The following is a 12,572-nucleotide window of genomic DNA, read 5'->3' on the forward strand; positions in this document are numbered from 1 at the left end:
AATACTTGGAGCACATCAAATACGTTAATTCAAGGACTATATACATACCCCTTGTTTGGAAAGGATGTCCAGCTCCATTAACATGTCTGGCCAATGCTGCGGCCACTCGCGCTTGATCATCTCCACCACAATACGAGCAAGGACATCTTTAATGTGGCTTTCCTCTACTAAAATGGGTTCTGTGCCCTGAAAGGAAGAGAGAATGGCTATGAAGGCGACTGCAAGCTTGATGCAGAGCAGCGCGTCATGCAAATTGTCCGCTAGGTTAGTAAAAATCTAACAGGTATGCAAAAGGGTCCTATACAAAGCAGTGAGAAGAGCCTGGATTACCCCCCCCTTGTTGACCCTCAATCCATGCTTCACCTGAATCCCCAACCATAGCATGAGCCGTTTTATAAAGGAAGAATACAATGTGCAATGTCTGGCATAAGCTACAATACTCACAGTGGAAATCAACGTCATGACGTTATTCTTCAGATTTGCCTTCTCATTGCGGGACATATTGTTCCAGCGAAACCTGCCAGGGGTGAGATACGTCAAATATTATTATATAATCAAAGAAAGTCACTTAGTTGCAAAAAGTTATCTTCTTAGGACCTTTTAAAGTTAAGGCTGTCTAGTTCATTTTAAGTGGCTATCCCCTTTGGAGCAGTTAGGAAAATCACTTAGTGCAGCTTTCCCATTCCCACCTCTTCCCCTCCCCCAATCTTCTTTGTAAGAATTAGACCCACCTAGTGGCCAGCACCGCTGCAGGCAGAAATTTAGACACGCCATTTAGATAAAGAGTAAAATACAACTTTTAGTTATCTGCTTTCCAGCTGCAGGTTTGGACCAGAATCATGTTCCGGGGCTTGGGTTAATCCATCGTATGCATTCTGGTAGATGTAGGTCGAATAGGCAAAGGGCCGAAGGAGGCATATTCAGTTACTACTCTTGAAGCAAGCTTAGATACCTTGATTACCATCAGCTGCTAGAAACGACCGAAGCTTGGAGTGGGCTTGATTGCAGCCTGAGGCAGCTGTGCACAATTAGCTTCACCCTGTGTGGCTTTGGACTGAACAGCTCTCAAACTAACTTTGCCCCAGTTTGGGAGTTCCCGTTTTGTGCTTTTGTGACTAGTATTTGCCACCTTCCTTCAGAATCTGTTTTCACCTTTTGAATTTTGCTTGTTGTGGCTGTTTTGTGTAGCATCTAGAATATCATTTGCCGTTACAGCTTACCAGTTTCTAAACTTTCCTGGGGATCCTGCTTGCTCCTTTAGTCCATTCTGCTGTGGCTGCTTTGTGGCAGCGCCCCGACCGTTTTGGTATGGTAGCAATGGATGAGCAGCCAGGCACAGACAACTCAAAACACCTTGCTTAAAGGAATCGCTTATTGTTAGGTAAGATTTTCATGTCAATGATAAATCTTCCTGACCTGTGTCAACCCCAGAACTTTTTGCTTTGACTAGGTAACTATTTTACCTCGTCCCTACGTGAAGGGGAATCTCCCCCCCCCCCTCACCTAGTCTTTTACTCTTTTTATGGGTGACCTTTTTGTGTCTCTTCATAGTGTATAGTTGAAGTTATAGATTCCTACAACTTTTGGCCTTAGGCTGGGTTGCCCCTATGGGCTCCCCTATTAATATCTCTTTCATGTAGTTTGGTGAACTACAAAGTAGTAAAGAGGGATTTTCATCCCCCTTTACATTTTATATAGTGACATAGCACACCCCCACTCCTTACTTCCCTGGTAACATTTTGTTACAATTGCGTGTTTTACTTGAATGGCTGGTGACAATGGTTTTACCGTTATGGCTTTTAGCCTTTATTACTCGCAGGCTGTTAATTCAGCCTCAGTAATGCACAGAAGGGCCACCATTTTTCCAAAATGGTGGGCTCCTTTTTTCACCATTTCTTCTATGCTTGCTGTTTGACATCTTCCCCGCAAGTTCTAGTCAAGAAAGACCTCAGTGGCCGTTTTGTCTTCGGCAGGAATCCTGTGGATTCCCCGCTGAGGCTCCAGAGTGTCTGGAAAGGCAGGAAGCAAGGGAGGAGTCATATCATCGTGCCTGAAGGGCAACAACTCCCAGTGGATGGCTCTGCATTTTGAGCCATCCAATGTCATGCTGTGACCTTGCGGGGATGCAATACTCCAATACCCTGGGACCTCGAGCCATTGTTCGGTGCACGGTCTTCTGAATTCCGAATCTTGCTGAAACTTTGTGGGTATCCTGCTGGAGCTCCAGAGACGTGAATCGAGTCCAGAAAGTCCCCTCATCAGTGTGCTTGACCTTGAAAAAAATGAGAATCTGATCGGCAATATTCGGTCTTCTTCTGTGCTCCGGAAAAAGGCACCAAAACAACAGAGCTGCATCCAGCCATGAGGAAACTCTTGCCTGCAGCCTTCTTCTGTGAACCCTGTGGCAAAAGTCCTTCCAAAGTCCTGTCTTCTAGACAAAGGAATACATCGACCGGATTTTTTGGCTGCATATCCTGAAGTCTTCCTGCTGCAACACCTCTTCTTTGCTGAGGTACTGTGTTGGCTAGGGTATTTACTTACCTTCAGTCTCTTGTGATTTCTTTATTTCCTTGGGGTGCTACTGTGATTGGGAGGTCCCTTGTCCAGATCACCCAGGCCCACTGCTGGAATCCTCCAAGGGTGTCTTCTCTGAAGTTCCTGGACGCTGAACTAACTTTAAAAGTGCACTACTTACTTGTTTGCCCAGTCTTCCTCAGGAACTCGCACTTTGCCTGCAACTGAGCCCCATCTGATCATGCCTACTGCTGGCTCCTAGACCTCTAGGGTCCCTCGTCTGCCTCAGAGAACTCATGTACTAGAACTGTGAAGGGCTAGATAATTTAAAGGTTCTGCCTTGAAAAGAAGAACAAGTGTTGAAAAGTGCACTTATTTGTAACAGAGTTAATAGTTACAAAACGTTATTACTTACCTTAGATATGTTCTGCCATTCTGATAAGTATAGATAGGATTTACTTAACTTGAATAAGCTGTGCCCTCTTAAATAAGTATTCTCAAAGTCTTACTTTCCTTAGAAACGGTCTCACCATTCTTATAGAAAGTAGACAGAAGGCTAACTTACTCACCTGTGTATTGGGTTCCCCTCCCCCCAAAAGGTAATGCTACTGGTTTCACTTTATTGTTCCTGTTAGGATAATTGTAGGGGTGTACCCAATTGGGCCTTGCTTCCCCTGACTTGCTGTTAGCCTGTGCAGCATAAGTCTGACTAGGTCATACTTACCTTTTAGGTTGATAGTAGCTCCTGACAAAATATAGATTTTACTTACCTTGCAGGGCTATGTGCCATCCAAAAATAATTTTACTAGTTATTGCTTCCCTTAGTCTGTGAACTGAAAAGCAACTGTAATTGAATATTACACTCCAAGGTCCAAGTCCCTAGAATAACTTATCCTGAATCAGAGTTATAGGTTTATACGGTTCCTGAAATAAGTGTTCTACTAATCTGGAATGTATATTGTCCAGCTGACTTCTGTGATATGTTGCAGAGTGTCACTCTGCAACTGTTAGGTTCCACTACCCGTGCATTACTGCAAGTAATCCAAATGTATCTACTGGTTTTGACTTCCCAGGAAATACTGTTAGGGGTTCCAAATGAGGTTATATGCTTTGGTCTGTGCTCCTTCAAGCATATTGTTGCGTTTTTATAATTGTGGTTATATATAAAGTGATATTACTTATTCCCCCCAAGATTTACCTGGGCCTACTTTTATTTAAATAAACCATTTATTTTTACAATACATAGTGTTTCAGTGTTTCTTTGGAACATTTGTATTACAATTTCTTTGTGCGGATTCTACACCCCTCTCTCCCTCCCAAGATAAGCCTGGCTACTCCATCTACACTACCATATTGTTTATGTTTGTTTATGTTTATTCATTTGTATTGCGCGCCAGACCCAAGGGTATGAGGGCGCAGGAGCAGCAAGGTTATTCTCAGCTTGGTTAAAGTGCTGTATAGTAATTTACAGAGTGTACAGGGTTAAGGCAGTTGCGATAGATGTAAACTGTGCAAGTATACATATTTACATAATTTACAAAGGCAAGGAAAGTTATCGGTCATTGTTCTTTATCCACTGAATGTAGTTGCGTCTAAAGTGGGGGTAGGTTTGAGGTGTCCTTAAGGAAGGTGGCAGTGAATTCCAGTGTTGGGCTGCTTTCACCTGGAAGCTGTTGCCGCCCGTTTTGGTTCGTTTGAACCTGGGAACTGCAAGCAGGTTTGTATTGGCAGTTCTAGTGAGCCTGTTAGGGGTGTATCTTTTTATTCTGTCGGCTAAATAGCGGGGGGTTGCATTGTTGACGCATTTGTGTGTTAAGGAGGCTACTTTGAGCAGGATTTTGTCGGTAGTAGTGAGCCAATTATGGGCTCTCTTGGCGTTGGAAATGTGTTCTCTCTTGGAGATGCTAAGCGCTGCTCTGAGAGCATTATTTTGCAGAGTCTGGATTTTATTTGTAACATATTTGTTGGCTCCTACGTAAAGGGCGTTACAATAGTCCAGTTTCCATAGTACAAGGGCTCTGGTAAGGGTAATGCCGCTCTGGGTGAATAGGAAAGGTTTGGCTGCTCTTATTAGATTACATGTGTAGGCTGTAGAGGAGGCCATAGAGCTAACCTGCTTGTGGAAGGAGAAGGAAGAGTCTAGGTAGATTCCTAGGGTTTTCACTTCCTTGGCTACCTTGATAGAGTTGCCATCTATAGTAAAACTGGTGTAGTTGTGATCCAGTTTGTTTAGGTTTGGGGTGGATCTGAGGATGATGAGTTCGGTCTCATCATTCAGGCATAGACCGTGGGAGGCCATCCATGCCTGGATGATGAGGTACACCCTGTTCACCAAGGCCAAATCCTTGCTATAATCTCCCGTCAACGGGATGAGGATATGGGTATCATCGGCGTAATTAGTGTAGGTAATACCCAGACCGTCAAGATCAAACAGAGGCTTCATGAAAACGCTGTACAGTGTGGGGGAGACGCATGATCCCTGGGGGATCCCGCAAGCGATGGGGATGGGGTCAGCGGATGCTGAAGTGGAGAAGACACGCATAGATCTGTTACTCAGGAATGACTCAATCCGATCGATGGCTTCTTGAGAGAAATGGGCTGAGAGAAATATTCTTGAGAGAAATATTCTCACGTGATACAGCCTTATACTAAGAGTGGAGTCTTTTACTGTCTCAGTTGAATGGTTTTACTATGCCCTTAGTTGGACCTCAGAAAAACTGCCCTAACACTTCTATACTGTAAAGTTATATAAAAGAAAATAGGTATTTATGCATTTACACTAATACTTCCAAGTGCAGATAAGTAGAAAAACATTCACAGTAAGAGCACTTGCAGTATTCTTAGCACAGGTAAACCATAGGCATTAATAGGCAAGTATGTTCAGAATAGCTTTTAGGGTAACATATCACATAATAAAACCACCTGAAACATATGAACATTTTTCCAAACTCTATAAATGTTACCCAACCTTTGTTATGAGTCCAACCCTATCTGGTATGAGTCTCTCAATGTTCAGAGGGGTCACTGGGCTACCAGTGACCGGAGGTTAGGCAGAAAAGGCTGGAGAACCAAAGTACAGTGTCAAGAGTGGTAGGATCTGTAAGGGAGGCATGGTATCACAAGTATGACAAGACAAGGACAAGTTACAAGTTTCAAAACCTTTATTAGATCCTTGGGGTTTGGAAAAACTCCTACTTTGCCCTGTAGCTATGATGGGAGTAGTCTACCAAATAATAAAGAAAGCACAGTCCTAGTCAGTCTTTGTCAAATCAAAATGGCCTATACTAACAAAACCCAATGCCTGACCTATCGCTCAAACAGAAAAAGTGTTTAAAGGGGAATATGTATGCAAAGGAAAATCAGTGTTATAACAAAAGGATCAAAGTAGCTGAGTCAGCTCTCCATCCCACGTTGGACAGCACAGAGAAAGGTCGGTCCCCGTAGACCGGATGACGCAATCTGGCTCAGGTTCTTAAAACGTGAATAGAGGCCCGCCTAGCCTTCCACGTTAAAGTCACTTATTCAAGCGTTCACATAGGTCTCCCTCCGTCAGGCTCGTACCTCTCAATCAACAAGAACCTGAACCAACACCGATCTCACTCAGCCGGGCTCAGACCTCACAATCACAGCACTTTCAGGGATTCCCTTCCCCTAACTTATCACACCACTTCCGGTCTCCTTCAGTCGGGCTCAGACCTTTTACTGATGTCGAAAACTTTGAATGCGTGAGGCTTTCACCATAGACCTCTGCAGGATCACTTAGACTTTCTCTTCAGCTCGCACTCTTATTATTTGCCCCAGTGTCTCTTGGTCTTGGTAGTTCAGTACCACAAGCACAAAAGTTCAAAGAAAACTTTCTCTTCAAGCATTCACCTTTTCACTTCCCCCCCTTTGCCGGGGTTAATCTTGACCATTACGCATTTCAGAGTTTGTTCACTTTGCCGCTTTATAACAAAACATTTCACTTTCCTGAAATTTGAGTTGGCTACTTCCTTTCACCGGACCACTCTGCTACTCTGTATCACAGGCTTCACAGTTCTTCAGGGTTTCCCTACCCTTTGCTCCAATCCCTCGATCTGTCGTCCTGCTCCAGTAGGTTCACCTTCGCCCTGGAAGTTCTGCCCCTTCTTGTGTTCCACCTTGCTCAGTGTCTCTCCATGTTCCGCCTTTTGTTGATGTGGGGAGAGCTAATGGGTATCAGATGTATGCGATTAAAGTCAAGTGCCTGACACAATTAGCAGGCCAGTTAGTTGGTTAGGAATTGGAAAAAAGACTCATGTGGAAAATGATTAACAAATAATTGTAGGCACTTTGCAAAATGAGTGAACATTAGTTCTCGAATCAGTTGGTATGTGTACATGACCATAGAATGCTTGCCTAGCAGTAACAAAACAAATAACAAAAAAAAGGACAATTTTTGCTCTGCTCGTGTGCCTGTATTCTTAGAGCAAGCCCAAAAAGTGGAAATAACCCAGTAGGCAGCTGCATTAGAGGTAAACTGAGACCCTGACTCTGTTTGCATTTAGCCTGGTGATTTAACGCCCGTCATGAAGAAATGTACCACCAAATGTATAAAGGTTGTTTGTTCTCAGAATAAAGAGAAAGGCACAGCCGAAGCCAGTTGCTTTGCCCGAGCACCGCTTAAGCGTATTAAGAATTAAATGGCAATGTGAAGCCTTTGAAACTCTTCTGTGCTGGTGTCTCAGTCTGCTGGTTATGGGTATAGGTGGGTATCGTATTGTCCACAATGGTCCCCATGATGATACCTCATTGTAGTTAAGATCAGTTGCACTACCACGAGAGCAGGCATAGGACGGGAGGTGGTATTGGAGCGCAAGGTGTAGAGGTTTCTTGCAGCCACAACTTCACCCACCATCCGGCCTCTCAACACGTTGATCGCTGCGATCAAGGTGCCTGTGTGTGGAAGAGATACTGGCACGCCTGTTGAAGTGCTGGCACAGAAGACTGCCAAAATAAAAAAGCGGGAGACGGTTTCATGCACAGAGTGTGATTATTTAATGCAGAATGATGTGCAGTCTGATGTTATGAATGTGTAATGTTGTATTTTCTATGGGAGCATAGTGTTAAATGAGTCATTGAGAAATACACCTTGTGTACACAAGTTGAAACCATGGGATGGATGAATCATGAAATGAGAGTGCAGTTTGTATTGAATTTGGGAGCACTGCGTTAAGTGGGAAATTATCAATGCAACCTTGTGATGGCAAGAAACAGTTACTGTGACAGAAATGGTAAATTCATGCACTAAAGGATGTTGTGGTTTGCAATGTTGTAAGAAAAACATGTGTCTACTCCCCTGGAAGGTATGCCAGGGTGGGAGTGGATGATCAAGAAAGGCTTGGGGGTAGTGTCTTTGCACAAATGGCACAAGTACACTGCCAACATCACCGTTTTACAGTTCCCTGTACATGGGTCTTTTGACCGAGAAATAAAAAAAGGATGTTTAAGGGAAATGTTAGCCGCTAAGGGTAACCCTGCAATGGGAAACATATAAACAAGTCTAGGCATGAAGCGCAACTGAAGAAGAAGCCTCAGTCAGAGGGATAAAGCACATGCATATGAGCATAAAAAATGAAGGAAGAATGGGAATCAAGGGGATCGGGAAGACATGAAAATAAAAGGGGTATATGTGGCACAAAAACAATCCGGCCGACTCCCGTGGTCATACCGGAGGAGGAGTTAGATCCGTTACTAGAATGTTTACTTATTAAAAGACCTCCTCTGTTGGTGAAGGCCTCCTGTTGCAGCAGCTCCCTTTACCATTCTCCACTTCATGGTATGCACTACATGTAGCTGTGGCTACATGAGGACACCCCCTTTCTTTAGCATATACGCTAAAATAGGAAGCACCAAGCGTAACTCACCAGGGATCTGATCTCGTATCAGTATCTTTATGGGGGTGTTGTTATGGGGGTGTTGCAAGGGCGTCACCACGCCTAATGGAACCTTCCTGCTAATGGACCTGTTCCCTAGAGAAGGTCAGGTATGGTTCTTCCTCATGAACGTGTCATTATACAGCAATTAAGCCCCTCAGCTGCCTTCCCATGCACCATCTCTCTATGTAGGGAGTAATACTATTTTAGGTAGTGTCTGCATCTCCAGCAATGGTACAAAGGATATAGGCTTTACCTTGAACTGTAACTATACATTGTGCCTACCAGCCAAGGTGTTCAAAGCCCCTCTCTATGTAGAGGAATCAGTATATTTTATTTGTGCTACGGATGCATATTCTTGGTTACCTTCTGACTGGGCAGGGCGATGCCACATGGGGTTTGTGCTGCCTGCTATTACAGTAAAAATGTTATGTAATGCAGGATGATACTGGACCTCAAGTAATGGGAGATATTCTTACAAGCAATAATTCCCTGGTATGGCTCTTCTGTTAATTACAGAGATATACGCAGATTGTTATAACTGCTAGAAGCCACGATAAGTGAAACATCAGATGCCCTTGCTAATATCACTATGGAGTTGAAAGCTGTGTGCCTTGTAGCAATGCAGAACAGTACGCAATATGATTTTGGCAGACAAAGGAAGGGTTTGTCAGATTATTGGGGAAAAAAGGATTTTCATTCATCCCCGACTTCTCCCCCTCAGTGTGGCATGCTATTGATAATCTCCATATTGCGGACCAAGCACACTGCCCTGCGCATACATTAGATATTGATGGATTTCTATGGTCCCTAATGACAACATTTGGGTGGAAACTATTGTCTGTTATTTTTGTTTTATTGGCCATTTTCCTTTTCATATGTCTTTGCATTAATTGTGTGCCTGCTTTGTGCCAGACATCAGTTTCATGTCTCATACTAAAGGCAACTTCAGTATCCACTACAAATGCTTTTATTTTACAGGAGAATGTTATTGGAAGTATGATGGCTATAGATGTAACCGACTCATTTATTCCTACTAACATTACATTAAGACAAGAGAACTATGTTCAAAGAGCCGATTTTGGAAAATTATGAACAAATAATTGTAGAACTTTAGGTTCTCCAATCATTTGGTCTGTGCACACGACCATAAATGCTCTAATGTTGGGAAGGAAATGGTCCTATTCCACCACCCAAGTCGCAATCGTAGTGAATAAACTCCAAACATAGATAAGGTGGAGTAGCCCTGCTTTTAAGTAGCGTCTAAAAGCCCAAAAGCTTGCACTAAACTGCCAATGAGTCCTGCCCACACCCCACCATGCCAGGCCAGAGCCGGCCACCCTCCATCGATCCAACCCAAACCCTAACCTCTTCCCGGTGCCCACCACAGTTCAAAGGATTCATATGATTGTATATCAGTCCAACAACAACACACTTCTCTACCAGGGAGGGATAAATTAAAGATCAAACCCCCGGGGGAGACATTGGGAGCAGGAACTGCCGTATTAACAATGCCGTGGATGTGGGAGTCACCATAACCGTATTCTACTCCTCTCCCCCATCGACACCCTTTCATATGATGCTCAGGTACCTGCCATGACGAATAACGGATCGGTTCCTGTTATGTAGTTTAGAATAGATAGATTGTTGCTAATGGCCGCACTGACCTTCACTGCGAGGATGAGCCCAGCGGACCACGTGTGCCAAGGTGGACTGGAAGAAGCAACCAATTAGGGCCTGTCCTCCCCTATGGAGCAGACATCACTATAATGCCCTCTCCAATCAACTGTGTGAATTTCTACTGTATGTCATAACGTCACTGATGATGCGTTTGGTCTTTTTAATATGCTGCCCGTGTAATTTTTGGAAGAGCGCTCTCTGGCAGCAGAGTTCTTTGCTGGCATTTATAGGATATAAACTTTGTTTTACTTGTAGAACTATCTCTTGGTCTTATTCCCTAACGGGGTGTACAGTTATTGGGATACGTGTTCAGAGCTTGGTGCCTTCACTAGCAGTAAAAAAATAATTAAAATCAAATTAAAAAAACCACACGTCTGCACATACGCATGTATTCTTAGAGCAAGCCCAAGGAGTGGAAATAGCCCAGGTGGCAGCTGCATTAGTAGTAAACCGAGGCCCCGACCACGTGTTTGCATTTGGCCTGGTGATTTAATGTCCGTCATGAAGCAATGTACCACCAAGTGTATAAAGGTTGTTTGTTCTCAGAATAAGGAGAAAGGCATGGACAACGCCAGTTGCTTCGTCTGAGACCCGATTAAGCATATTAAGAGCAGAATAGGACTGTGAAGCCTTTGAAACTCTTCTGCGCTGGTGTCTCATTCTGCTGGGTATGGGCACAGGCAGGTATTATGAAACGTATTGGCCACAGTTCGACTTATGTGCACCATTCGCTTTAGTTTTGTTAGAGATAAGGCAAGTTAGGAGTAAAACCACTTTGAACATGTCATTAAGTTGTCCGACGAATACTCCTGGTTCAACACAGATGCTAGGATTCAGAGTTCCCGTGTCTGCTCCTTTGCTAGTCCCAGATATCTGATCAGATTCTTGGTTCTTCCCTTCATATGTACCCTACAAGTTTTAGTCTTTAGCCTCAGTTTGTGCGCGTTACATGGTTCTCGGTGTCCTGTACCTAGCTATTTCTATTCACTGTTTTTTCCTTCACTTAAAATTGGTCCATTGCTGGTTCAGCTTCACACCCATCTACTTTGTGACCCCATGGGTTGGTCGTCGTCAGATAAGAGAACGACTTCAGTTGTCTCAGTCTAGTCTGTGGGAGTCTTACCTGCCATAATTACATTGTCTGCCGCTTACTTTACACCAAGTACAGCCATCTTTTGAGCACGTCTAACCCAGGACACGACTGCATGATTGTTATCTGCTAGGATCAATCCCAAGAGCTTACCCCAATCTCACAGGAGATACCTTACATTCCAGTACACCCTCTCACTCTGGTCAATCTTTGTTTCCCAGTATATATTCGCTTACCTTTCAATTTCGTGTCTTTTCTGCTTGCTGTCAGCTCTGTAATTCATGTAGCCACCAACAAAAATCAGGTATGTACCCGGCTTCTGCTATATGCCAAGTGTTATCTCCCAAATTTTCCATGTGTTACCTTGTGCTCCCCATGAAATCATACAATCAGGGAATGAAAGAGATGCGATAGGCAGGAGCTAAATCCAGCTCCTGGGTAAACAACCCAGTAGGCAGGCGCTACCTGGGAGGAGCCGGGAGCGAATACATTTTCACTCCACATATTTAACTTTCACATGAGGCAAATATAAATGTTCTGTCCATTATGTAGGATATACTGTGCTCAAAGTGTGTTCTAGATGTACCCTAAAGCTTCTTTATAAACATTGCAAAATGCTCAGTTAATGTCACATAGGTATGTTTGTAAGTCACCAGCTGGCCCAGGGAAATAAAAGTAGCTCCTGGTAGCTGTTGGCGTCGAGCTAACCAGGTTCTGCGAGGCTGGAAGGAGGAGCTAAATCGCTCCCAGCTTCCCGAAATTTCAAACCCTGCTTCAATAGGAGTTCAAACATATCTGCTGACTTTTTGGTGACCTGGATCAGATGTCCAAGAACGGGGTCTTTTTAACCCTCAGTCCATGGCTTAACTCATTTCATTTTGGGGGCGCTGGTCAGTTCTTCAGTAAAGGTGAACTCTGACCCTTATTCAGCTCTATTGTAGCACTACCACCTCCCCTATTGAGTCTAGTGCTGGTGGACTGCCTGTTCCATTTCATTTTGTGCAAAGGGTATTATCTTCATAGTAAGTGAAGCCCAGAAAGGCTTGTGGCAGCGGTACTACCTTTTAGGATACACTCCTGTGCACCTTGTATTTTGTACATCGCAGTGCTCAAAATGGCTTGCTATTTTGTTTAAGCTCAGTCTTTGTGATTGTTTGTCCTTTTGGAACCTGAGCGCATGTGGCTCTTTGTAAACTACATGGAATTGTGGGAGTTGAACTCTCCTGACCAACTGCAACTCATACGTCGAAGAACAAAGAAGGGACATTGTGACAACAATGGGTCTACTTCTGCTCAAAGGGGAAAGCTGTTGTGACAACACAGGGAACACCCCATGGACCAATCTTAGACCCATGGACAGCAAGTCACCCAGTGTTTTCCCATTCTGAGCAATA

The 12,572-nt window shown here is 43.9% G+C and overlaps 1 protein-coding gene across 1 annotated transcript in view; it reads right to left on the reverse strand.

Moving 5' to 3' along the window:
- Positions 1 to 12,572, reverse strand: part of LOC138468323 (exportin-5-like) — a 1,170,237-nt gene that overhangs the window by 1,085,532 nt on the left and 72,133 nt on the right. Inside the window, exons 3-4 of the mRNA XM_069608829.1 lie at positions 445 to 517; positions 49 to 186 (exon numbers count right to left, since the gene is read on the reverse strand). Coding sequence (XP_069464930.1) covers positions 49 to 186; positions 445 to 517 — 211 coding nt within the window. The remainder of the gene's footprint in view (positions 1 to 48; positions 187 to 444; positions 518 to 12,572) is intronic.

Source organism: Ambystoma mexicanum, chromosome 4q (genome assembly GCF_040938575.1).
Source record: "Ambystoma mexicanum isolate Mex_15411 chromosome 4q, UKY_AmexF1_1, whole genome shotgun sequence".
NCBI classification, from domain to species: Eukaryota; Metazoa; Chordata; class Amphibia; order Caudata; family Ambystomatidae; genus Ambystoma; species Ambystoma mexicanum.